This window comes from Panicum hallii, chromosome 9 (assembly GCF_002211085.1).
Source record: "Panicum hallii strain FIL2 chromosome 9, PHallii_v3.1, whole genome shotgun sequence".
Taxonomy (NCBI): Eukaryota; Viridiplantae; Streptophyta; class Magnoliopsida; order Poales; family Poaceae; genus Panicum; species Panicum hallii.
The window spans coordinates 71,521,759-71,546,820 of NC_038050.1; the positions used below are offsets into that span (position 1 = coordinate 71,521,759).

The following is a 25,062-nucleotide window of genomic DNA, read 5'->3' on the forward strand; positions in this document are numbered from 1 at the left end:
GGCTTAAACACCCAAAAAAAAAGTCAGCGACTTCAGCGCGTCCAGCCTTCTCCCCTCCAGCGCAACCATGGCGGAGAAGGCGACACCACCGCGGCTGGTGCTCTTCAATTCGATGACGAAGAAGAAGCAGCCCTTCCAGCCGGTCGTCGAAGGCAGGGTCAGGATGTACGGCTGCGGCGTCACGCCCTACGAGGCTACGACTTGTGCCACATCGACATCGGCAACGCCCGCGTCTACGTCGCCTTCGACGTTCTCTACAGGTAGCGCTCGGCTCCCCTCTTGCTCGTTTGGGTGTACTGCGATGTACGTCGGTTGATTGATAATGTATTAATGGTTCAAGAAGGTTGGCAACTGCCAACTATGCATGGCCGCTTGCCTTTGCCGACCTAGAGAGGACAGAGCGAAACACAGAAATGTTCATTTTGACCCTAATTAAATTTTAGCTGCATTAAATATCATACCACATCAGCAAATTTGCTGACATGGTAGTGTCATTAATAGAAGAGAGGAGAGAGAGTTTCGTGGTATACGAGAGGAGTTTCGTCACCGTAACATTTCTCCGACACAGTTATGAATTTCTCAATCTTAATAACTATGCAATAAAACTATGCATTGAGATTGGCTTTAGCCACATTTTCGGTTACAATTTAAGAATAGAAGTTACTCCTTAACATTTGGTACCAGCCTTAAATTTCTGAAAAATGCTTACTACGTTTAACAAGGACTCTAAAGGTTAGAAAAGGAACTTAATAATTATGAAGAAGGGGTCGTATTTGCAAGATTCCCAACGTAGCCCGCCCGGCACTAAAAGGGAAAATAAAAAGGGAGGCGTCTGGCCGCAAGATCCTCTGTACTCCAGTTCTCCCCTTCCTGCCCAACCGCCGCGAGTTGTGGGGTTTTAGCGCCTTCAACCCTCTCCCCTTCATCCTCCCACCATGTAGGAGCCGCCGCCGCCGCCGCTGGAGCTCTTCAACTCGATGACGAAGAAGAAGGAGCCCTTCAAGCCGCTGGTGGAGGGCAAGGTCAGCATGTTCGTCTGCGGCATCACGCCCTACGATTTAAGCCACGTCGGCCACGCCCGGGCCTACGTTGCCTTCGACGTGCTGTACATGTATCAATCTCGGATCTTGCGTGTCTTCCTAGATGCGTTTCTGTAACGCGATGCGTTTTGAGTTTGGTAATTGAGTGGACTCCTATTGCTCTGGCTGCTTGTATGTGGAATTTCTCGATATGTTCACGCAATTGGGAAATTGTCCAGTGGTGTGATTCATGGCGGCTCCAGTGTGGTGTTGTGGGTTTATGTAATGTCTGCGGCGCTTGGGTTGGGAGCTGAGTACCTGGATCGGGTGATGTTTGACTGCATTAGTTCCTACTTCCTAGTCGCCTCTGATACAATACATAGATTGGTGTTGCCGTGCTGGTGTATGCGAGGAGTAAACCGTTTGCATCCAGCCCTGAATTTTTCGTTCAGTCATCAGCATAAATTACTCCCACATATTCAACATGTGTTCTGCCTAACTTGGAACATGTTGAGATCAGCTAACGGGCATAACGGTGATACAATAGTTATATTATTGTTCGAATCAAACCGCTTCAACGCAACAGCCAAATTTCCATATGTTAACGTTGAGTTAAAAATGTACTATGAAGCTTTTAGTACTTCTACTTTTGCTTTTTAGGCTTTCATATAATATTGTCCTGTAATTGGTCTAATACTCCATGCAGGTATCTTAAATTCTTGGGAAATGAAGTCAAATACGTGCGTAATTTTACAGACATCGATAATAAGGTAATAAACGCACAGATCATTTTGGAAGTCCACTTTAGTTGATAATTGAAAGGTGAATTTTCTTATTTATACTGATTTGTTTGTGGTTCAAAAAATTATGTGTGGCTTCCTTTTAACGGAGGAGTGCATTCCCTTTTTTGCAATATAAAAGATAAAAAATCAATCCATCATTTTCACCAGTGCCAAAGTTGCCCTCACCTGCAACATCACTTTGTTTTGCTGAATGTGTGCATGGTTTGAAGAGGAAACCTTAGATTTTTTATGTGGTTCTTTGCTTTCAAGTTAAGCATACTCCCTCCATTCGTTTTATATGGCATATTAGGAATTGAAAAGGTAAACTTGATATGTAAATTTGTGAAATAATACGCATGCTTAGTGTACAAAGACTCATATTTGATTGATCTTGTATGGCGGCATTGACTTTTTAGTAAATCGTAATATATTGTAAGAGAAATTTGTGCTCAAAATATGCTTCTACAGACTTTCCCAAATATTAACTTTATATTTGCAGAGGGAGTATATAGGAATTGCATGGTGCTGTAAAATTACTCTTTCTATTCAGATGCTCTCTAGTGTCTTTATATTTGCAGTGTATTTTCCTAACTTTTAATGCTATATTGACCCCAGAGCTAGCTTTGATTGTACAGATTATTAAGCGAGCTAATGAAGTTGGCGAAACAGTTGAAAGTTTGAGTAGCCGGTTCATCAATGAATTCAGTCTTGATATGGATGAGCTCCAGTGCTTGCCTCCTACTCGGGAGCCACGTGTTACAGAGCACATTGAGCACGTTATAGAGTTGATAACCAAGGTATGTTCTAGTATTGTAGCAAATAATACCAACTCGGTAGGCTTACTGTGCATCTATTGCAAACAAAAGCGATTGGATGATCACATTAACTCATCACCTTAAAAATTAATGCAGAACAAGGCCAGATTCTTGCTTGCCATATCTGCTTCCAGCATAGCAATTATGCTGAACTTACTGTATATCATACTGGCCCTACAAAATTGCACAGTGATCCCTTTTATCTCTTATATCACAAGAAATTATTTACTCAGCAATCGCGATATTTCTGCTTTGTGTCTGTTTCTCGTCAGATAATGGAGAATGGGCATGCCTATGCTATAGAAGGGGATGTTTACTTTTCAGTTGATAGTTTCCCTGAATATCTCCAATTATCTGGAAGGATATTGGATCAAAATCGTGCGGGTGAACGTGTCGCTATGGATACAAGAAAGCGCAATCCTGCGGACTTTGCCTTGTGGAAGGTAATTTCAGTGCATTGATATTTCTACCTTAGGAATAATTTCATACAAACCAAGGTGTATCTTTCATCTATACCACCTGTCTCCTGTCTGTCAATTATTTATAAGACTAGACTCCACAGATCATTGGCATAGCCTGTTGGTATAGGTGAAATGGATGAATTACCATGTAGCTTACTCTTGTGTGTTTCCACTTTCTTCTCATCCTTTGTGAATCATTGTGTGCAGTCTGCTAAAGAGGGTGAGCCCTTCTGGGAAAGCCCTTGGGGCCCTGGAAGACCAGGATGGCATATTGAATGCAGTGCGATGAGTGCTCACTATTTAGGACGTGTTTGATATTCACGGTGGAGGGAAAGATTTGATTTTTCCTCACCATGAAAATGAAGTGGCACAAAGCCGAGCGGCTTATCCAGAGAGTGAGGTAAAATGCTGGATGCATAATGGCTTCGTGAACAAGGATGACCAGAAAATGTCAAAATCAGAGAATAACTTCTTCCCAATCAGAGATGTATGGAGTGAGCACGTGGCTATTTTAACATTTTGTCTAGTTCAACTTTACAGTTTTAGCTGATCTTGAGACCTCTAACAGTTATTTTCTTTCAGATTATTTCTCTATACCATCCAATGGCCTTACGGTTTTTCCTTATACACACACATTATAGATCCGATGTGAATCATTCTGATAAAGGAATTGAGAATGCATCGCAGCGTGTGTACTACATTTATCAGGTGCTTCAGTTCAAATATTGGTTTGAGTTAACATCCAACCAATTTAATGGATTTGGTAATTAATTATCTTTTTTGTCTAAATTTGCTCAATTTGAATTCCATGTAGACGTTGTATGACTGCAAAGAAGTGTTGTCTAAATATCGCCAAGAGGGCATCTCTATCTCAGTCCCAGATAAGAAGCACATTCTGGTCGAACAGCACCATTTACATTTCTTGGAATATATGTCAGATGATCTTAAAACCACAAAAGTTCTGGACGAAAGCTTCATGAAACTGCTGAGAACCATAAACAGCGATTTGGATGATTTGAAGGTATGTTGGTGGTGTTTCTTGTGCTTCCAATTTCTAAGTTTTAATTGTTTCGGAATCATATCTTTGCAGTTTGCACTATCTTTTTCTTTTGACTTTGTGGTTGATTTGACGCCTTCTCTACTTTCAGAAGCTGCAACAAAAATTGGAACAGCAGCAGCAGATGAAGCAGCAGCAACAGCAACCACAGAAACAACCGGAAGATTACATCCAAGATCTTAACGCTATGGAGATAGAAATTAAAGAGAAACTATCAGTACTTGTCTGATGCCACCTTCATCTTTGGCAGAGGTACGAGAGCCACTGTTCCTCTTATAAGTAAGTAAAATCCAACTGTCTAGAGTTGTTGCCCAATTATGGTTTTTACATTTTTAATGATCAAAATTCTGATCCAACAGGTACTGAAGCAACTGAAGGGCAAGACATTAAAGCGAGCATGTTTGAGTGAAGAGCAATTGCAAGAGCAGATCTAGGAGAGAACTGCCGCAAGGAAGAACAAGCAGTTTGAGGTGTCTGACGGGATAACGATGCATTCTTGCTTCTCTAGGCATTTCCCTGATGGATGAGCCCACCGGTACAATATGGAGACCGTGCGGACCAGAGTGGCCTGAAGAGTCGGGATCTGTGACTAATGATGGTGCTAGTGGAAGCTCTCAGGCCCGGCCTGCAGATTCAGGGTCTACAACAGATGATAGTGTAGCTGAAACATTAGCCGAAGCTCAGGTGCCGCCTTGATGTACATCAACCCAGCGTGTCATTTTTGGATGCCGTATTCTGTAGGGGTTCACTGGCCAGTTAAAACTGTGTTTCTGGCTGTGGAAGAAGCAATTTGTGTCCTCGATTTAGATATAGAATTTGGTAAAACCATTCTGAATGAATAGCAGTACCATGTATCTTCCTTCTGTGTCTAGTTGGGTGTTCGTGTTTCGATGCTCATGGCCTTCCCGTCCGGCCACGGGACGAGGATCGAGGAATCCTCGCCGCGAATGGCCTTCTGGTCCTGAGAAAAAAAAGAGAGTTTCTACGTGGGACGCACATCAGTATACATCACTATTTCACCATCGCCTTCTCGTCCTCGGTATTGCCGTGATGCTGCCCGCCGTCTGCAGCGCCAGCGGCGCGTCTTGTGGGGATCTGCACGTTTGAGCCCCAGTCACAGGGTCTTCTTGGCGGAAGGTCTTCGCCGCCGCTAAACAACTCCGGCACGTCGGATCTCTTGCTCGTCGGCGTCAGGCCAGAGGACTCCATGAGCACCGTTTCTTGGTGCCCTCGTCTAGTCGCGGCCTCACCGATCACAAACCAAATTAAATCACACACATACAGTCTTTGAGATCTCTCTTGCACCAATCACAGATCGATAGAACCTTTTACCCTCGTGACAAGAGGAGAAAAAAGAGACAGACTTCTGTTCGCAAGCAAATTTTTCTTTTTCAGGAAGAGAAAATCTGAAGATAATGGAATTAGCCAAGAACTAGACTTGCCTATAGTTGCTGCAACGATCCATCGGCTAGCTCTTGCCTCTCTTGTAACAACTCAATGCACCACCTTCCGATTCTGCAGCGATGGTCTCCACGCAAGACGATTCCCAGCAGCAGCGATGATCTTGGCACCTACCCAACGACGCCGGAGCTGACACCGCCGATGCCATTGACCAGGATCAGCGAACAGGGAGAGAGGGAGCCTTCAGAGAACTCGGGTTTGAGAGCAGAAGGTGGCCTCTTTCTCGTTTTCCTCAAGTGCCGCGGCGTGCTCTCGTGACAGAAGTGACGGCCACATCCACTTCTCATTGGTTCAGAAGCAAGGGGAGTGGAGACGAAGAGAGGAAAAAGAGGGAGAGGAGCAAGTGAGGGTTACACATCACGAGTACAATTTAAGGGCAACACATCACATCATCTACTGTATCTGAATCAGATATTCAGCACTGGCATTTCTGTCAACATGCATGGCAGTGATGTTGTTTAAAGAGCCATAATGGATAGAGAGGAGGTCACCAAACTTCTCCACTAGCTCCTGCTTTTGGAATTGTCAAAGCTGCTGTTCTTCAGCTCAAGGTACTCGATGAAGATTCTTTTGCTTGCCAAATGGCGATGTTGAATGATGTCTCATCTTTGTGTTCTCTCCTCTGTGCTCTGTGTTCATGTCCTTGTTTGGTCCTCAAAAGTTAAATGCAACAGTACCCGTTACTCAGAGTAGTAGCTGGGCATTTGACTTGGAATACTGACTAAGTTTTCACATGATTAATAGTGATGCAATGTGTTTCACAAGGCACTTTCCTCTGAAGAAATAGAACATGGGAACAGTCTCGTAATACAGGGCTACCCTCACGTGGACATGCGCTTCACTACAAGCTTAACAAAAGATCTGGAGCTCAAGATGAAAAAAAGGTTTATATTGCCACCAGCTCCTTTTGAACTTGGTTGCCAAAGAACAGATCGACACTACTATTAGGAAGATTCTAGGCAGAGGATGGCCTCTGGTTCAACTTGCATTGTCATCAATGGTCATTGCAGAAAGACGGTGCAAAGGCACTTATTAGTTATTACTTTTAGCATGTTTTTTAGGGCATTTGGCACGGTCTTTTAGCATAAAACCATCATCATAATGCAGAACTTGTAGGGTTTTCTGCAACATGTAGATTTAATAGAAAATGTGGGATTAGTGGACTAGGGCCGAGCGTTACTGAAAGGGGATTTTTGTAACCTTTGGAAAAAGGCATATGCGTTCACAAAAAAAAGAATGGATGGAATGGCAAGGATCCCGTACTCACAGAGGGAACCTAGAATCTGGGATTGAATTCTCATCAGCTAGAAAAGAAAAAAACAGAGAACTCGATACCCTCGGGCATGAGCAGGTTATCATTTCATTCCCGCTTGAGAAATAAAGCCGAACTAACCGGTGAAGAAACCAGGTGGTAAGGGTGCTTTTAGTTGGGCTTTTTTGCAAAGCCAATAGCTAACCAAAGGGCTTAAACGCTCCAAGTGCTTTTGCCCAAAAGTAGTTTTCACTCTAGTACAAATGCAAAAGCACCTCCTCCTGCTTTCAGTGGATTTTGAGGTAAAAAATTACCCACCTGCCACTGGTTATGGAAAAAACGGTTCGTTGTATTGACCTCTAGTCATCCGCTTGCCTCCCGCCCACCCCCCCCCCCCACCCCCGCGCTGCTAGCGCCACCTCCCACCTTGCGCGCCGCCCCCCCCCCTCCGCCGACGGCTTGTCGCCCGCTCCCCCCGCCGGCCGCTTGCCCCGGAGCCTGCGCCACCCCCCTACCGCCCGCGCCCGGGGGTCACCCGGCCCCCCGCCGGCAGCTTGTCCCGGAGGGCCCCCCCCCCAAGCCTAAACACCAGCGGCCCGCCCCCCACCGGCAGCTTGGCTCGGAGCATGTGCCCGGCCCCTGGGAGCGAAGAGGTAGAGAATGAAGATACTATGAATACCATTCGTGACCAGATCGCTGATGATTTGGTTAGTGCCAGAGGAGGATAGTTACGTTGACATACATCATAATTTTATGAGTTATTTACCTTACGAAATTGCTACAGTTCTATTTATGCGGACCATATGAATGAAAAACTTAGAAAATTTAATGTTTTTCTTTCCAAAAGATACATTTACATGCAAAAATAGTGATCATATTATGTTTGTACGAGTATTTTGGTTTATATACAGTCTCACAAACTTTCAGGAGTATTACAGGTATTTCATCCACAGCACACAGTTTGCCACAACTCACAACTGCTCTAACCAAACGGTCTTCTGCTTTCCCATAGCAGTTTTTTCACAGCAGCTTTTCCACAACCCACAGCTTACAACAGCTTTTCCAAAAACCACAACCCAACCAAACACACCCTAAAGTTGCTGGGTTACTCCAGGAAAGAACAAAGCGAACAATCCCGGTTTGTAATCGCATAGCCTAACCAAAGTTTTTCTCTTTCGGCAAATCTCTGCCGATGTAGGGTCCGTTTCTGATCTCTTGCTGATTCTGCGTGGGTCGGCCTCTGAACTATGTGGCGCCAGCTGCAGGGGAAACAATGACTTTTTCATCTTTTTTTAAGTGCGGAAAACAATGCGGCCTAAAGCATGGCGACTTTGGATCACTAGGGCGTGTGAGGGTCATCAGGGCAAAGTGCCGCGCATTTTATGATGTTCAGCCTACTGCTGTCCTTTTGCCTTTGGCTGCACCAAGAGCCAGCTTCTTCTGAACCCTGGTTGGCAGAATGGGTGGTTGTACTTGACAGAAAAATTCAGAGATCAGTGTGATACATGTTTGCAACACATTTTGCAAGCTCTTTCGATCCCATCGGAAGCAGGCGTAGCTAGGAAATGAAAATAGCAAAGATTCCTCCGTAGTGAAGGCAGAATGTGGGCGGCTCCATCAACGACAAGTCGTCGCCGGGACCCTCCATGACGACTGACGGGCCGGCAACCTCGCATTCCCCGTCCTCTTTTTTCACGCCGATCCGTGTCAGGAACGCGAGGAACGCCAGGGTTTCCGCTGTGCTATACGCTGTGGCTGAGACGGCGCCCGGCGCGCGAGGACGATTCGAAGATCCGTGCGACCGTGCGGTGCCCCCGCTTGGCGCTTGCTTGGCACTCGCATGGCATGATCCTTAATCCGAATGGCGCGGGCATTGCCTGATCCTTGTTATCCGACGTGCGAGGACGATTTGAAGTGCGAAATGAAGTGAAAACGTGAAGCTGGCTTGGATCTCGATCGCGTTACATAGAAACTAACGACCAGTCAGTCGATCTGTAGCCGCGGAGAAGAAAGGACACAACACGATCAGCGAATTTTGGCCCCGTAATCCTGGGCTTTTATTGTCTTATGTGTTGCTGGGCCGGGCCCAGTGGTAAAGCCCGTGCGCTACAATTCCATTTCCAACTGGTTCTCGCACTTTTCAGCGTCCCGTCAAATTCTCAAGGGGAAATTCCCTGGAAGGCCCTGAACCAAATAACACTTCCTTCTGTGGCCCTGGAAAACCGAGACGCCTTTCTGTGGTCTCTTTTTTATTTTCATTCCCTTCTATGGCCCTCCCGTTACATCTGTTAGCGCAATCTGTTAGGATTTGAGGGTTGAGGTGAGGAGCCAAAATTTTTGGACCGAAATACCCCTCCCAGTCCCACACACAGCCCCGATCCCATCTGAGGCCCTCGTCTTCTCCTCCTACTGAGGCGCGCGGAGGAGGATCTGCGCGGCGTGCGGAGGGGCCGGCGGCCAGGGGAGCGGCGCGCGGAGGGGCGGCGCGGCGCGCGGAGGCGCGGCGCGCGGAGGGGGCGGCCAGGGGCGGTGCGCAGAGGGGGGCGCGGAGGGGGCGGCCAGGAGCGGCGCGCGGAGGGGGGCGCGGAGGAGGCGGCCAGGCGCGGCCAGGGGCGGCGCGCGGAGGCGGCGGCCAGGCGCGGCCAGGGGCGGCGCGCGGAGGGGGGCGCGGAGGGGGCGGCCGGGCGCGGCCAGGGGCGGCGCGCGGAGGGGGGCGCGGAGGGGGCGCGGAGGGGGCGGCCGGGCGCGGCCAGGGGCGGCGCGCGGAGGGGGGCGCGGAGGGGGGCGCGGAGGGGGCGGCCAGGCGCGGCCAGGGGCGGCGCGCGGAGGCGGCGGCCAGGCGCGGAGGGCGGGCGCGGAGGGGGCGGCCAGGGGCGGCGCGCAGAGGGGGGCGCGGAGGGGGCGTGGCGGCGCGCGGAGGCGGTGGCCAGGCGCGGGCAGGGGCGGCGCAGAGGGGGCGGCGCAGAGGGGGGCGCGGAGGGGGCGCGGAGGGGGCGGCGCAGAGGGGGGCGCGGAGGCGGCGGCCAGGCGCGGCCAGGGGCGGCGCAGAGGGGGGCGCGGAGGGGGCGGCCAGGTGCGGCGCGCGGAGGAGGCGGCCAGGCGCGGCCAGGGGCGGCGCGAGAAGGTGCTCGCGGACTGCCTCAACGAGATCTCGCGCGCGCTCCTGCAGGCCGACGTCCGCTTCGAGACGGTGCGCGCCGTCAAGGCCAACATCAAGACCATCGTCAACCTCGACGCGCTCGCCGCGGGCACCGACAAGCGCCGCGTCGTACAGAAGGTACGATACATACCCGATCGAATGGACGACCCCTCGCTCGCTCGTCGAGCCCACGGCCGCGATCGCGAGCCCGAATCCGGCCGGCGGTAACTACTAACAGAGCGGTGTTCCCCCCCTCTCTCCAGGCTGGATCCAGGGAAGCCGGCCTTCAGCCCCAGCAAAGGGAAGCCCAGCGTGGTCATGTTCGTCGGCTTGCAGGGTTAGTATCAGCCACCTGGCTAATCGCTTTCTCCGTTCTACCTCTTGCATCTCTTGTCACGAATTACTTTCTGACGTGTGAAGTTTGGATATATGAAAACGATACGAGTAGATTTGTCTAGAGATGTAGTTTGTATGCTCTTGCTATGTTTTTCAATACTTTGTAGAAAAATACTAGTCAAGTTTATGTGTTGGCTGTTGTTTAGATGTCTAAAACGTTACATATCTGTGACTGAATGGAGTAAACAGGCGCTCTTAATATCTTATTGCAATTTTTAGATTTGTGCTCTTATCAGAAAGTGATATCTTGGTGCAGGCAACTACGTAACTAGTGTTACATTATACCAACAATAATTCCAACTTCTATGTTTAATTAATGGATATTTTGGGTAGTTGTTGTTGCGGTGGTGGTGTTGTGTGAGTGTGTTAGGTGTTCTTTCTTGTTTTGTAACTTGTAAGTTCTCCTTCTCTATTAATCATGCCCGGCAAATTTCTTGCTGGTTGCTTTTTTAAAAAAAATTAATGGATATTTAGGTAGACAGATTTATTTTCTTTATATCTGTCTATTTATTTCGTGATAGAGCTCAGGCATTTGGTTCACCTTGTTTTAGGTACTAGACCTGTTTAATAAGTGAACATTGTGGCAGTACTTCTTGTCAATTGATTTGCAGTTGTGGTAGTGTGATTTTTTTCTTCTTCTTTTCCTATCTTTGAGATAGCCAGATAGTTGCTGTTTATTATTGTTTTCATGTTTTTTATTATGATGCAATATAAAAGTTTTTTTTTAAAAAGTTGTTATCTGTATAGTGTAATGCTAGTTTATCTACGATCTTATCATTTCCTGAAACCATCAATGAACTGTACAAGGGAATGGCATCAAGGTCCTTTGAATTTGGAGCAGAATTATGAGATAGGAAGTTTTTTTCTTTCTCTGAGGGATGACTTATGAATGTATTAGTTGTGTTGCTTACATGTGAAGCTTTTGTTTCTAACTGTCTGACCAGGAACAATTTGCTCATGTGTGTAGGATAATATAATTGACAGGATGGATCCAAACTCAACTTATTTGTTGGAAATTAAGCTTCTTGGCAATCCAAAAAAGGTCAGAAAGGATGTCCGTTGTTTTTGCTTTGATAAGGTTGTTGACAGTGATACAACAAATTTGAAAGACTTGGTCGATGAGATCACAGATATGTATCCACCAGGTTATCTAGAAGTAGCACATGTTCAGTACTATGATGTAGATTTGAAAAGCTTCCCAGTAGTTAATACCGACCAAGAGTTGATGTTAATGTTTCAGAAACATATTGACAGCAAGGTCGTGAACATGTTCATTGCATACAGTGATCCATCAGGATACTATGAGCCTATCATTGAGTGGGAGGGTTATCCTAGTAATAGCAATCAATTTTCTGAGCCTGAGCCAACCATACCTAGCAGCAGCACACAAGCAAATGAGGAAACCTCTACAGAAAATCCAATCACCGGGAATGAACATGTTGGTGTTGATGAGGAGGGTCTGTATCTAAAGATCAACCCTGTACTTGATCTTGCTGTCGTTGCTTATAACAAAAAACAGAACTATATTCCCGAGGATGAGGATGAGGATGAGCATGAGGATGAGGATGAGCGTGAGGATGAGGATGAGGATGAGGTTAGTGACGATGATGAGGAGTTTGTTGGAGCAGCTCATGAGGAACCCATTACCTATGACAAAGAAGACCCTCCAATGACAGTAGGCTCCAGTTATCCGAATATGTATGAATTCAAGGTGGCACTATCTCAGCATGCAATCAAACATGAATTTGAGTACAATACTGTCAAGAGTGCACCGCATAGATGCACGGTATATTGTTCAAGGAAAGTTGAAGATAAGTGTCCCTGGAGGCTGCATGCTTCATCTAGGAGCAGGAGCTGCACTGTAGTGGTAAGAAAGATTCATTCTGGTTTTTCCCCCTTTGTGCATGTTCATATTTTTTATAATGATGCTTATTTGATCAAGCCATATTGTTGCAGGTGAAAAGAAATCAATTTGCTCATAGCTGCTCAAGCAGTCAGAGGAGTACGAAAGTGAAGAATGCAACCAAATTTTGGATATGCGAGAAGGTGAAGGATTGGCTCATTGCAGATCCTTGTATTGGAGCAAAAGCATTGCAGAAGAAGCTTAAGGAGCACTACAAGGTGAAGATCAATTATAAGAGAGTTTATGCGGGTAAGGAACTAGCAACACAACAACTCTTTGGTGATTGGAATGACAGCTTTGATAATCTGTTTCGGTTCAAGGCACAACTTGAGAAGTCTTGTCCGGGTAGTTTAGTAATTATTGATCATCACACAATAAATGGCAAGATCAGATTTAGAAGATTGTTCTTTGCTTTGAAATCTTGCATAGAGGGGTTCCTAAATGGCTGCAGGCCATACTTGGCAATTGATAGCACCTTTTTAACTGGCAAGTACAAGGGACAGTTTGCTAGTGCCACCGCTATTGACGGCCATAATTGGATGTATCCAGTATGTGTCGGTGTTTTTGCTTCTGAAGATAATGAAAATTGGATCTGGTTCATGGAAAACCTTAGGCAAGCTATTGGATCACCAAGGGGGTTAGCTATATGCACAGATGCAGGACAGGCAGTGATGAATGGGGTAACAACTATTTATCCAGAAGCAGAACATAGGGAATGCATGCATCACTTGGTTACCAACTTCAAGAAGAGGTATACTGGCAAAGTGTTTGATGACAACCTTTGGGCAGCAGCTTACTCATGGAACCCGTACTTGTTTGAGAAGCATTGGGCTGCTATGGATAGAGAAAAGCCTGCTGCAACTGCATATCTAAGAACTTGTCATACTAAGTTGTGGACACGGAGTCAATTCTCAACCATATGCAAGGTAGATTATGTGACCAACAACTTGGCTGAGTGTTTTAATAACTGGATTAAAGAGCACAAGGGCATGAATTTGGATGACTTGTTAGACAAGCTTAGGCAAATGCTCATGGTGAAATGGAGCCACAGGAGGAAAATCTCTAGACAGTTCGAAGGCTTGATCCTGCCCCACATTATTAAGCATTTGAATGAGAAGAGTAGAGAACTAAATTTGGAGGTTATTGAATGCTCCGAACATGTTGCTGAAGTTACTGCATTGGGAGGTAGTGGCTTTAGGTTTGTGGTGAACTTACATGAGAAGACATGTTCTTGTAGACAATGGCAAATTTCTGGCATTCCTTGCAAACATGCTATTGCATTCATTACCTCACTTAATGTGCCTCTAGAGAACCATGTGGACATGTATTACTCAGTTGAAAAATTTAGATTAGTTTATGCTCAACTAATCCCAGCTATGGAGGACAAGTCACAGTGGCCTCAATCTTGCCATGGGTTTTTCATGCATCCACCTTTGTTAAAGGCCACAGCTGGTAGGAGAAAGACAGAAAGATACAAAGGTTGTACGGAGAAGACAAAGAAAGGACAGCACAAATGTCCTATCTGTAAAGATTATGGGCATCACTGGCCAAGTTGCAAGAAGGGCAACCCAGAGGATATTGCAGCACTGCTGGCTGTGAGGTAATAAACTATACTTTGTTTTAGTACTGGGCTAACATGAAATTAATTTGTACACAAAAATGACACCTTTGTTTATCCCATACTTCTGTAGAGGACCACCAAAGAAGAAGAGAAAGACTTCCAAGGTATCAACTGAGGAAAGTATAGTACTTTTTGATGGTGAAGCACCAGCATCCTCTATGACTTTTCCACCAAGGTTGTCTCTTTCACAATCTTTTTTATGTGCATCTTAATATTCATCTAATTATCTCTCTTTGTTTCCAATAGCCAAAGTGTGCAACCTACAACTAAGAAGAAAATTAGAAAAGGCACATTAGATTCTGGAGACGCAATCAGGTAATATATGCTTCTAATTCTGATGTATTTTATTTTGCTGCAATCAGCCTTGAATACAAATCAGTCTTATTTTATCTATAACACTTGATAATTTTTATTTGTTATACATATATAGATCCAAGTCAGCAGGTAGTGCAGGTAGTACGGACCAGCCTGAGCACATTAGCTCTGAGTTTCCCATGGCTAGGGAAAATCCACTTGTTGCAGCCAAAGAAAAAGGGAACAAGCTAGCTAACAAGGCTAAAGAAAAGGGAAAGCTCATGAAGCCCAAAGCCAAGAAGCAAACTGAAGACAAAGGAAAGAAGAACGATGTGTCATTTGAAAGCCCTGCAATGGCCACAAGAAGCAAAAAAGTTGATTCTTGCAGCCCTGCAATGAGCACAAGAAGTAAAAGACAGCTCAATTTGTGATTTACCATATTCTGGACTTGTTGAACTCATTTTGTGGAGCTGTATGTTGAACTCGTTTTGTGGAGCTGTATGTTGAACTCGTTTTGTGGAGCTATATGTAAAATTGGCTAAACATTCACTGCAATGTTCATCTCGCTTAAGGTTTACTATTGTTATTTCATATGACATTTCATATGTACGTGCGGTCTTATAGTTTTTTCTCAAAATTGTGGGAGTGTGCAGCTGAACAGAAGGATTATTTTTGAACAATTCATCACCTGCAAAAACAGCTGTCATTTGATTATTTTTGAACAATTCATCACCTGAACAGAAGGATTCAGAAGCTATCACCAGTGCTAAAGGCTATGCTGCCCCTGAGCTTGCTGATCCAGGAGCAGATGGCATCAAAGCTGATATTTCTAGTAGATTGGGCAGCTCCTCATCTCGATGACCTTGATTCTTTGGAAAGAATAACTGATTACCCCAAAGCTGCTGTGTTGCAACGTGATTAACGGAGGACTTAGGGTAGATTCCACTATTGTCTATATAAAAATGAGTGATCAACAAACTGCAGTCTCTTACTCATGCAGAAATTGGTGAGCTCATCGGGGCCAAATAAGGAAGTTGCTGTTTTTTCAGGGCCATAGAAAGAACCGTGATTTGTTTGAGGGCCTTGCAGGGGATTTCGCCCGGGGGTACTACGGTCTTTTCACACTCACTTAACTGGGACTTAACTGCAGATGTAACGGGAGGGCCGTGGAAGGGAACGAAAATAAAAAGGAGGCCACACAAGGGCGTCTCGGTTTTCCAGGGCCACAGAAGGAAGCGTCATTTTCTTCAGGGCCTTCCAGGAATTTCCCCAATTCTCAACCCATCTGCAATTTTGTCAGTCGGCGAGAATAGCTACTTCTGATGCGGTAAAACAATCAGGTCAGGTCTGCGGCTTGCTGCAGACGCAGGGGCAAGATCTCCCTGCTCTTCTTACTACAGTAGTACAGTACTACCCATCAATGGCAACCAACCCTTGATACAGAGTCGTCAGATGCCAACAAGACGGCGGCTCTTCTGCTACTCCACCACCCAGGCCACGGCGATGGGGCTCCTCACTACGTGCTTCCCTTGCCCGCCGCTCTGCTTCCACACCAGGTACCCCTCGGCGCAGTCCTTGGCTGCCGGCGGCGACGGCGCCTCCACGGTCACCCGGAAGCTCCTCTGCTCGCCGAACTCCGCGAACGACAGCGTCGTGGGCGCCACGCTGACCTTGACTCCCGGTGGCGCCGCGACCTGCACGGTGTACGCCGAGTTCGGCGTGCCGACGTTGGTCACCGTCCGCCGGAGCACCGCCGACTTGGCGCCGTTCTTGAACGCCACGGCGATCGAGGGGTAGTTGAGGCTGAAGCCCCTGTTCTTCTGGAGCAGGGCGCTGCAGTTGACGCCGGTGTGGGTGATCTTGAAGATTTCCATGTGGGTGTACCCGAGCGTGCACAGGTGCGTCACGTAGTCGCCGGGCTGGATGTCGTAGACGAGGCCCGGGTCGACGGCGCGCGCCGGGTTAACGTGCCCGGCGCCCATGGCGAACACGTCGGCCCGGCCGCCGTCGCCGTCCATGATCGCCTTGCCCTGCCTGTCCGTTATGTCGGCCGATGTCATGATCGCGGACCGGACCATCGCCGGACTCCAGGACGGGTGCGCGGACCGGATGAGTGCCGCGATGCCGCTCACGTGAGGGGCCGCCATCGACGTCCCCGAGAGCACGGAGAAGTTGGACCGGCGGGCGTCGCCCTCGAGCCCCGACGGGCCGAGGTTACCGGGCCAGGCGGCGATGATGTTCACCCCGGGGGCGATCACGTCGGGCTTTAGCACCGAAGGGTTCGTCAGGCTCGGCCCGCGTGCGGAGAACAGCGCCACCGCCGGCGCGCGCGCTCGCCCGATCCGCGTGCCGCCGAACACTATCCTCGCCACCGGCCGCCGCGCGGAGCTGATGTACTTCTTGAGCTCGACGGCCTCCTTGTAGCCGACGAGTGTTGCGGGCAGGACGTGCACGTCGATGGAGTCCTCCTGCCGGTTTACCTCGGTGTTTGCAAGAATCATGGCCGCGCCCCCGGCTTCTTTTACTGCCTCGCCTTTGTCGGCGCGGCCCGTGATGCCGCGGTCGCATACCACCATCTTCCCGGCGACGGCGGCTTTATCCAGGGCCCCCTTGAGGCAGTACTCCGATTCCCGGGTCCCACCGACGGCGTACACCAGCTCGAGCTCCTTCCCGCCTTTTTTCAAACCGATTTCCCCGGGGAACATGGACTCGCCGTACAAGACCCGGCCGTTTCCGAGCCGGACGTATGCCGGGAAGCGGCGGTCCAGTGTGGCGGCGCCGACGGTCAGCACCCATGGCGCCTCGTTGGCCACGGAGCTCCGCGCCGGCCCGTTATTCCCGGCGGCGCACACGACGGAGACGCCACGCGCCGTGGCACGGAAGCTGCCGATGGCGATGCTGTCCTCGAAGAGCGGGATGGGGAAGCCGCCGAGGGAGAGGGAGAGCACGTCGACGCCGTCGCGCACGGCGTCGTCCATCCCGGCGAGGATGTCGGAGCTGTAGCACCCGTTGAACCAGCACACCTTGTAGGCCGCGACGTGCGCGCCGGGCGCGACGCCGCGCGCCTCCCCGGCCCCGGCGCCAAGGACGCTGGCACCGGCCACCGCCGCGCCAGCCGCCGTGGACGCCGTGTGCGTGCCGTGGCCGTGCGCGTCCCGCGGTGACACGTACTCCAGCAGCGACACCGCCTCGGACGGGTTGGTCGGGTAGTTGGCGCGGTGGCCCTTGGAGTAGAACCGCGCGCCGATGAGCTTGCGGTTGCAGTTGGAGACGTTGAAGCGCTCCCCGCCCTGGCACACGCCGGTCCACCGCACGGGCACCGGCGGCATCCCGCGGTCGTCGAAGCTGGGGCTCTCCGGCCACACGCCGGTGTCGAGCACCCCGACGATGGTGCCACGGCCGTACCCGGACCGCGCCCACGCGCCGGCGGGGCAGAAATTGAGCCCCAGGAACCTGTACGAGTAGGTGGTGTGCAGCTCCACCCGGCGGTCGGCGCGGACGGACGCGACCCCCGGCAGCGCCCGCAGCGCCGCGGCCTCGGCGTCCGCGAGCTGCGCCGCGAAGCCGTCGAAGACGGTGTGGTAGGAGTAGAGGAGGCGCGAGGAGGGCCGCTTCTCCTGCTCCCACGCCACGGACCTCTCGAGGAAGGAACGGTGCCAGCCGAGCCTGGACCCGGAGGCGGAGACGGCCTCGCTGCCGCCCTCGTGCGGGTGCAGCTGCACAATGTAGGTCTGGAGGAGCGTCCCCGCGGCGCCGAGGACCGGAAGGAGCAGCAGCAGCAGAAACGACCGGCGGATCATCAACAGCCTGACGACCTCCATTGCTGCCGCTCAATCGAATCTTGACGGCCAATTAATTGGCTTTGGTTTGCGATGGTTGGGACTTGGGAGACGAACGAAGCAGTGGGATCCAGCGTGGTATTTGAAGCGGGGGTGGGAGAGCGCGGGAGGAGGCGTGAGAATTTGAGACGGGGAGGGAGGTCTCGTGAGGAGCAGGCTCGCCGGTCACACGGGATGAAGTGGCGGGAGTAAATTGGGTTGCCCGCCTCGGTCACCGCGCTCCAGTCCTCCATCGGCTCGGCTCCTCCTCTGACTGAGTTCCATAATTACGGAGGCACGGGCGGAGAGAGACGGGGAGCGTATCCGCAGTAATGGATGAACCAGCGCACAAAACGGATAGATACTGTACTCGCAGTCGTCTGCGGTGGGTGCACGTCGGAATCCACTGCCTGGCATTGGCAAGAGGACGGCGGCGGCGGCGGCCCCAGAAGCCAGAAGAAGAGCCAGGGTGACCTCCGGCTTGCTCTCCGTCTCGTCGATCTGCCGTCTCTCGCGAGTCGCGACGTCGCACGCCTCGCTGCACCGGCCAAAGGGGATCGTACCGGACGGGAGCTGGGAGCCGGGGATGCACGAGCAGGCCGGCGGTGTGCGTGCACAACGCTCGCGGTTCATTGAATGGTGCCCGCGCGCGGTGGCCGGCCACGGTCACAAGAACTATTTACGCCCACGGCCACAGGCGCGGGCGGCACGGCGGCACGGGTGGGGGAGCGCCGAGCTCCTCTCCAATGTCATGGGTGGGGCCGCGGCTGCGGGCTCCTGCGACGCATGCATTCAAGTCAACACCAGCCGCGCGCCGCGCCCGCTCCTCGCCGACCGTGTGTCGCGTCGCGTTGCTGCGGCTCCGGTCGCTGGCGCGCGCCTCGTCCCCCGGCCATGGGTCTGTGCTTCCGCTCCTCATGGCTCATGGGACTGTAGAGCTCGGCGTCTGTCCGCCATCGGAACTGTGATGGCTCGTGAGGCTGTCCTCGAGTCCACTATGGCGTGGGTACGAGTGTACATGTTCTTTTCAACCTGGCGCCAATGTTCTTTCCATTTCGGAAAGAGGATGAAAGAAGACTTGCAAAACAATTGCCAGGAAAGCTTTACGGCAACGGCACCCTCGACGCTGCTCTCGTCTCGGCCGCGGGACATGGTATGTTTGGTTTGCTACCTAATACGCCACGCCTAACGTTAGCATGCTGCCACAGGTGTGGCGCTCAAATCGACTGCCCGCAGGTGTGGCGTGAAAATTATGTTGCATTCGGTGGAACATGCCTAAAAAAGTGTGTGGCTATCTAAGTTTAGCTGTTCATCAAACGCATACCTCTCTGATACTGTGGCACGCCTAAGGTCAGGCTGCGGCGCGCTAGGCAGCAACCAAACAAACCTATCGTCACCATGGCCTCGCGGGCCGTGGCTAAATAGCTCGGCGTTTTTTTTCGTTAGAACACTTTGGCCCAAGCTAACCATAAGCAATGGGCTAAATTATATCCACGACAGGCTTAGATGGGCCGCTTTTCTGTCTCGCTGCTCAAATTTCCCGGTCCAGCACCAGCGGGCTCGTCGTCTGAAGTCTCTCTGTGGCCGAAAGCCCGCGACGAGTCGATCCGGCAGACCGCCGCCGCCACCTCTCCTCGTTCCGGCCGATTCGAAGCGAGCGCCATGGCGGCGGGCGAGCAGCAGCCGCAACTCGGCGCCACGCGGGTTTCCTCCTCGTCCTCCACCGGCTCGGGGAGGCTCGTCACTCCCTTCTGGAAAGGTTCGCCGCGAAACTCAAACCACCCCTTGTTCCGTAGTAAGAACTGCTGCGTCGCCGTGTTTACTTACATGCTGTTTCCCACCCGTCGCAGAAAAGTACGAGAGGGATGCAAGGAGGTACTGGGACATCTTCTACAAGCGCCACGAGGACAAGGTTACACTCCTACCCATGCTCGTAGCTCCTTAAAGTAGCTAAAACTTTAGCTTGTGATGGAGATTTGGAATCCAGAGTCTTATTGGATTGGGTCAGCCGAGGTATTAGGAAGGATGTACTTGAGTTCAATTTTTTGTTTATCAGCATGGTTTGAGCTAGCCGATGGTGCTTGAGTAATGGTCTGAACTCTGAACAGGAGAGTTTGAAGCAAGCGGGCAGTACCACTGATACTTCTGTTACTTATTTATGATGTAACTAAATTAATTGTCCGTGTGCTGTTCTTTTTTTGTACATGAAATGTCGTCCTTAATGAAATTAATCTAGTCCTGCTTGCATATGTATTCTACTGACTGAACAAACTTCCCCCCTCTTATGTTCAGGATATATCTTCCAATGCTGAATTTTGTTTGATGAAATGTTATCTAAGAAAATCATGTGAATCTTTCGACCTTGGTTCAAGTTTTCTGTAGCTATATGTTTATATTTTCATTTTCTTCAAATAATTTCTCATGAATTTGTCCTTCACATCTGTTATGTCATGTATTTGATTTGTGTCCTTGTATTTGTGCAGTTCTTCAAGGATCGACACTACCTGGATAAAGAATGGGGGGAATACTTTGAGGTAAACATAAGAAACAACAGTTTGCTCCCCAATCTTGCTGTAAAGCATATAATATAAATGAATCTGTAAACAGGGACAAGACAGAGAGAAGATGGTGCTGCTAGAGGTATGGTCGCGTTCTTGTTGAACTGTTGGTAATACAAGTGATCCTGCAAGATTGTTTTCTGTAATTTTCTGATAATCAAACTGTGCAGAAATTTGAGTATCATCATAAAGAAACGAATAATTGAATATGAACACTCCTTAGTATAAACAGTTTGGAATCTGAATGTCTGAATCTTTAAGGCATTCCACATTCAAAGCAGCATAGTACCTATGGCTTCTCATTTCATAAGAGCATCTCCAGCAGATTACTCATCTCTCATATTCTATATTCTCTCCATTGCCAATACCACTTTTTGTATTTTCGGTAGTGAATGCTATAGCAGATTACTCAATGGATAGGGTGGAGGGAGCAATCCCCCTACATTTGAGCAAGAGGGAGGTGTATTTTGGCGATTACCAAAAACTTTTTGGTATTGGCGATGGAATTGGTAATCTGCTGGAGCACCTCCCATGGCCAAAAGGACAGTTTTTTAGTATTGGGGAGAGATGAGTAATCTGCTGGAGGTGCTCTAACCGCAAGTATCAAATTTTTTATTGCTATTTCTTGCTTGCATTGAATGTTAGCATGACTAGTGTGTAGTTCAGTGCAGGTTGGTTGTGGAGCTGGAAACACAATCTTTCCGTTGCTGTCCACATATCCCGATATATTTGTTCATGCCTGTGATTTTTCTCCACGAGCTGTTGACTTGGTCAAGGTACGTTTATCTAATTCACAATAAGAGCTGAAGTGCTGAACAATTGGGTCATGTGCTTAGTGCTGTTTTGCCTATTTGATGTTGTGTCACCATATGCTGAATGGTATCTGCAGAAGCACAAGGACTTCAGACCTGACCGGTTAAATGCATTTGTTTGTGATATTACATCAGAGCAACTAACTGAGAACATGGAACCTTATTCTGCTGATATTGTAACAATGGTAATATGCTATGCTCTGATAATATTTCTATTTTGAATAATCTATTTGACATTTATGACCCTTTTTTTGCATTATTTCAGTATTCACGATTGTACGAAATACAAACAACTAACATATTAAGCAGATATTTGTGCTCTCTGCAGTTGCACCAGATAAAATGCCTTTAGTTCTGCAGAATGTTAGAAGTGTCCTAAAGGTAAGTGCTACTTTTACTTTTAGGTCTTAATCTTTCATTTCTCAGAAGTTGTCGTCGACCTAGCGAACTGAACTGCTGTCTTCTGTATCAGCATGGTGGCCGTGTTCTCTTTCGGGACTATGCCTTTGGGGACCTTGCACAGGTTTAATCTCTTATGTATTTCTTGACATTTTGGTATTAGAATTTTATGACTTAGAAAAATCCTGTTCTTTTCCTGCTCTTGGCTGTGTACATCTGTATAGCATCCAGAATCACGTATTCAAGTAGAATGTTTGGAAATAATCAAAAGTATAAGCCTACTTGTCGCTATGTTATTTCCAGATAGACTTATTAGCAACATGTTTAAAATACAGGAGCTACCTTAATTTTTTATTTACAACCATGCTCTTATATTTGAATTCTCATTTGATGTCCCCATTTCCTACAATCCTACGGAGGTGTCCAGTATATGCAGCTTGCCTTTTTTTATTTTGTTTTCTTTCTCCCCCTGCCTGTAACCTATGCCTTCCCTTAGGTAATCATACATTCATTAAAAAGTTGTTGATGCATCTACTTGTTTTCAACCATACTTTTAAAGGCCATTTTTTATGTAGTTAGTCTAACCCAACTTGCTTGGGACTAAAATGCTTTGTTGTTGTATGTCAAATTTAAACTCATTATGCATTTATAATATCTATTGTCATCTTGTAAACCAAAATGTAGGAAAGGCTTATGTCAAAAGGCCAGCAAATAAGTGAGAACTTCTATGTCAGAGGTGATGGTACGGTGAGTGGATCGCCTATAAACATTATGCAAGGAAATTCAGTCACATCAATACATTTAATCCAACATGTATAGTAATTTACAAATGATTACCTGAATCATTGCAACACGTGTTCTATGCAGCGTGCATATTACTTTTCAAATGAATATCTGGTCGACTTATTCTCAAAATGTGGATTTACTCTTGAGGAAATATGTGTGCACAACAAGCAAGTTGAAAACCGTTCACTTGACTTGGTGATGAACAGGTGGTTTTTTTGGCCAGCATTGCTAATGATTTTTACTATATATCTTCACTTGCAATGAACTTGTACAGAAATGAGTTAGCTGTATTCTTTACTCCAAACTTTGTTATCTCTGTAACATTTTCAAAATAGAAAGTACAATTAGGGACCAGAGTTGCTGATAGTTTATGCATTTCAATATGATAAATTTGAATTTTCTGTGAACTGTGTACGTTCTAAATATGCGTGATTCTATTATTTTCTTTTGCTTAGCTCTTTGCTTTCCTCTATCATCAAATGTGCATTATATTAAGTTGTACATAGCATAAGGGATTGATGAAATCAAGTATCTAGTATAATTTATTGTGCTGGATCCTAGCTTGCTTACATTGAATGATTTAAATAGGCCAAGTACCCTTCAATTGATAGTAGATAGCATGTACTTGGTTCCATTGTTGTCCTGCATTCTCCAGTCTTTTTCATGCGCCAATGTTATTTTTCTTATATTTATATTCGCAGGTAGTTGTATTAACTCTTTTCTCGCAAGTGCCTGAAATTTTCGTATTGTTTATCCTACTTAGGAATTGGATCCAAGCTACCTTTACCCTCTATTCGTCTGGTTCTCAAAGTCTGAATGGTCAACGTGACCTCCATGTGTGTGAAGGAAAAGAGGATAAGCTAGTTGCTGACTCTTCTAAGAATAAAAGTAGTAGTGAAGAAATTGATCTTTCTGAGGATTTTTGCAACATGTTTGGGACATCACACAAACTTAATGAGGTAACAGTGCCTATGCATCCTATGCTTTATTGTCATCAAATTCAACCTTTTGTACTGCAGTGAAATGATTAAATTGCACGAAGCAACTAATAGAGGGGCATTTAGTTAGCATTGTATTGGTCTCGTTTAGACTAAATATTTAACGTCAAAACAAAGAGCTTACTAGGAATACTTTGCCTGAAAAAATGATAATTCCGGTAGTAAAGAAGCATAACAAGAGGAAAGAAACTTTCTAATCTCCTTCCCTGTTCATCCAAATTCCAAAACATGGCACTGAACAGTATTCTTGCTATTACATTTATGGGTTTGGGAGATGATGATTCACTATATACAAAATTGCACCTCCCTCTTTATCAGTATATTGCATTGGTTTGCAACCATGGCTGCAAGGCATGCAGTCAGCTGCTGATTTTTTTTACTGAAAACTGCAGTCTGCGATCTTTCTAGATTCTTCTTTTGTCTTCAGTTAGGAAAAAAAAGAATGTTCAGTTGTTTCTGATCAAAGTTCAGCACCATAAACATAACATTTAAATATCCTTTTTTGCCATAAATTCTGACTTATTGTTCGCTTCGCTTTTCCAGGTTTAACATTGTTATTGTCTTTTGAAGTTATTTCACATGGCCTGTTGGTTTGTAGGTACAAATCATTGGAATCAAAGCAAAAGGTCACGACTTCAAAATACAAATGCTCACGAAGGAATACCAGCACACCTGCAAATTAACTGGCTTAATGCTTTGGGAATCAGCTCAACTCATGTGCAGTCTGTTAGCAGAGAATCCTTCCATCATTGCAGGCAAAAGGGTCCTGGAGCTGGGCTGTGGCTCGGCTGGCATCTGCTCAATGGTTGCTGCAAGTTCCGCTCAGTTTGTTGTAGCTACAGATGGGGATGCAGAATCACTGGACCTCCTTAGACAGAATATCTCCTCAAATTTGGAGCCTAATTTGCTCGACAGAATTATGATTAGGAAGTTATTTTGGGGCAAGAAAGATGATGTGAGGGAAGTCAGAGAGCTTTCTGGCAATGACACAGGTTTTGATTGCATAATAGGCACCGATGTGACCTACAATCCTGATGCTATACTTCCTCTCTTCAAGACGGCCAGGGAACTCATTTCCGACAAATCTAACGAGGATGCAAGGGCAGCTTTTATTCTTAGCTACATTCAGCGCCGTGTTGATGAGAACTCTATCCTTTCTAATGCAATGGCCCAGGGTTTCAAGCTTGTGGACAAATGGATAAACGGAGTTCATGACAGTAATGGTATTATTAGCTCTTGGTTCTCTGGTAATGATGTTTGCAGCGCTTACCAGAACACAACACTTTCGATATTGTATTTTGAATTGTGAGAAAAATGTTATCTACCAGGATTTCATGGTTCCTGTGTAAACTGAAGAATATTTTGTACCAACTGCACTAAGCAAAGGGGGGCAACGTTTTGTGAACTGTTCAAAAAACTGGATTCTTACTGTTATTCTTTTCTCTGCTTCTGTTAAGGTTACATGGATATATGTACTTTTGTAATTGCCAT

The 25,062-nt window shown here is 47.6% G+C and overlaps 2 protein-coding genes and 1 pseudogene across 2 annotated transcripts; 2 read left to right on the top strand and 1 right to left on the bottom strand.

Annotated features, from left to right (window-relative positions):
• The first annotated feature begins 176 nt into the window (after nucleotides 1–176).
• On the top strand, nucleotides 177–5,118 carry LOC112875943 (annotated as a pseudogene).
• Nucleotides 5,119–15,678: 10,560 nt separating this feature from the next.
• Nucleotides 15,679–18,021, bottom strand: LOC112873425 (subtilisin-like protease SBT1.2). The gene has a single exon (XM_025936377.1). The coding sequence runs from the start codon at nucleotides 18,019–18,021 to the stop codon at nucleotides 15,679–15,681; it is 2,343 nt and encodes a 780-aa protein (XP_025792162.1).
• Nucleotides 18,022–19,524: 1,503 nt separating this feature from the next.
• LOC112873426 lies at nucleotides 19,525–25,055 on the top strand. The gene is made up of 12 exons (XM_025936378.1): nucleotides 19,525–19,777; nucleotides 19,869–19,930; nucleotides 20,502–20,552; nucleotides 20,626–20,658; nucleotides 21,248–21,352; nucleotides 21,466–21,573; nucleotides 21,698–21,769; nucleotides 21,861–21,911; nucleotides 22,472–22,534; nucleotides 22,655–22,779; nucleotides 23,337–23,532; nucleotides 24,170–25,055. The coding sequence occupies exons 1-12, from the start codon at nucleotides 19,525–19,527 to the stop codon at nucleotides 24,878–24,880; spliced, it is 1,830 nt and encodes a 609-aa protein (XP_025792163.1). The 3' UTR covers nucleotides 24,881–25,055.
• Nucleotides 25,056–25,062: the final 7 nt, after the last annotated feature.

Coding starts and splice junctions, on each gene's coding strand:
- LOC112873425 (XM_025936377.1), bottom strand. CDS start 18,021: ATGGAGGTCGTCAGGCTGTTGATGATCCGCCGGTCGTTTCTGCTGCTG.
- LOC112873426 (XM_025936378.1), top strand. CDS start 19,525: ATGGGCCGCTTTTCTGTCTCGCTGCTCAAATTTCCCGGTCCAGCACCA. Junction 19,778..19,868: donor CGTCACTCCCTTCTGGAAAG/GTTCGCCGCGAA, acceptor CACCCGTCGCAG/AAAAGTACGAGAGGGATGCA. Junction 21,912..22,471: donor CCTTTGGGGACCTTGCACAG/GTTTAATCTCTT, acceptor ACCAAAATGTAG/GAAAGGCTTATGTCAAAAGG.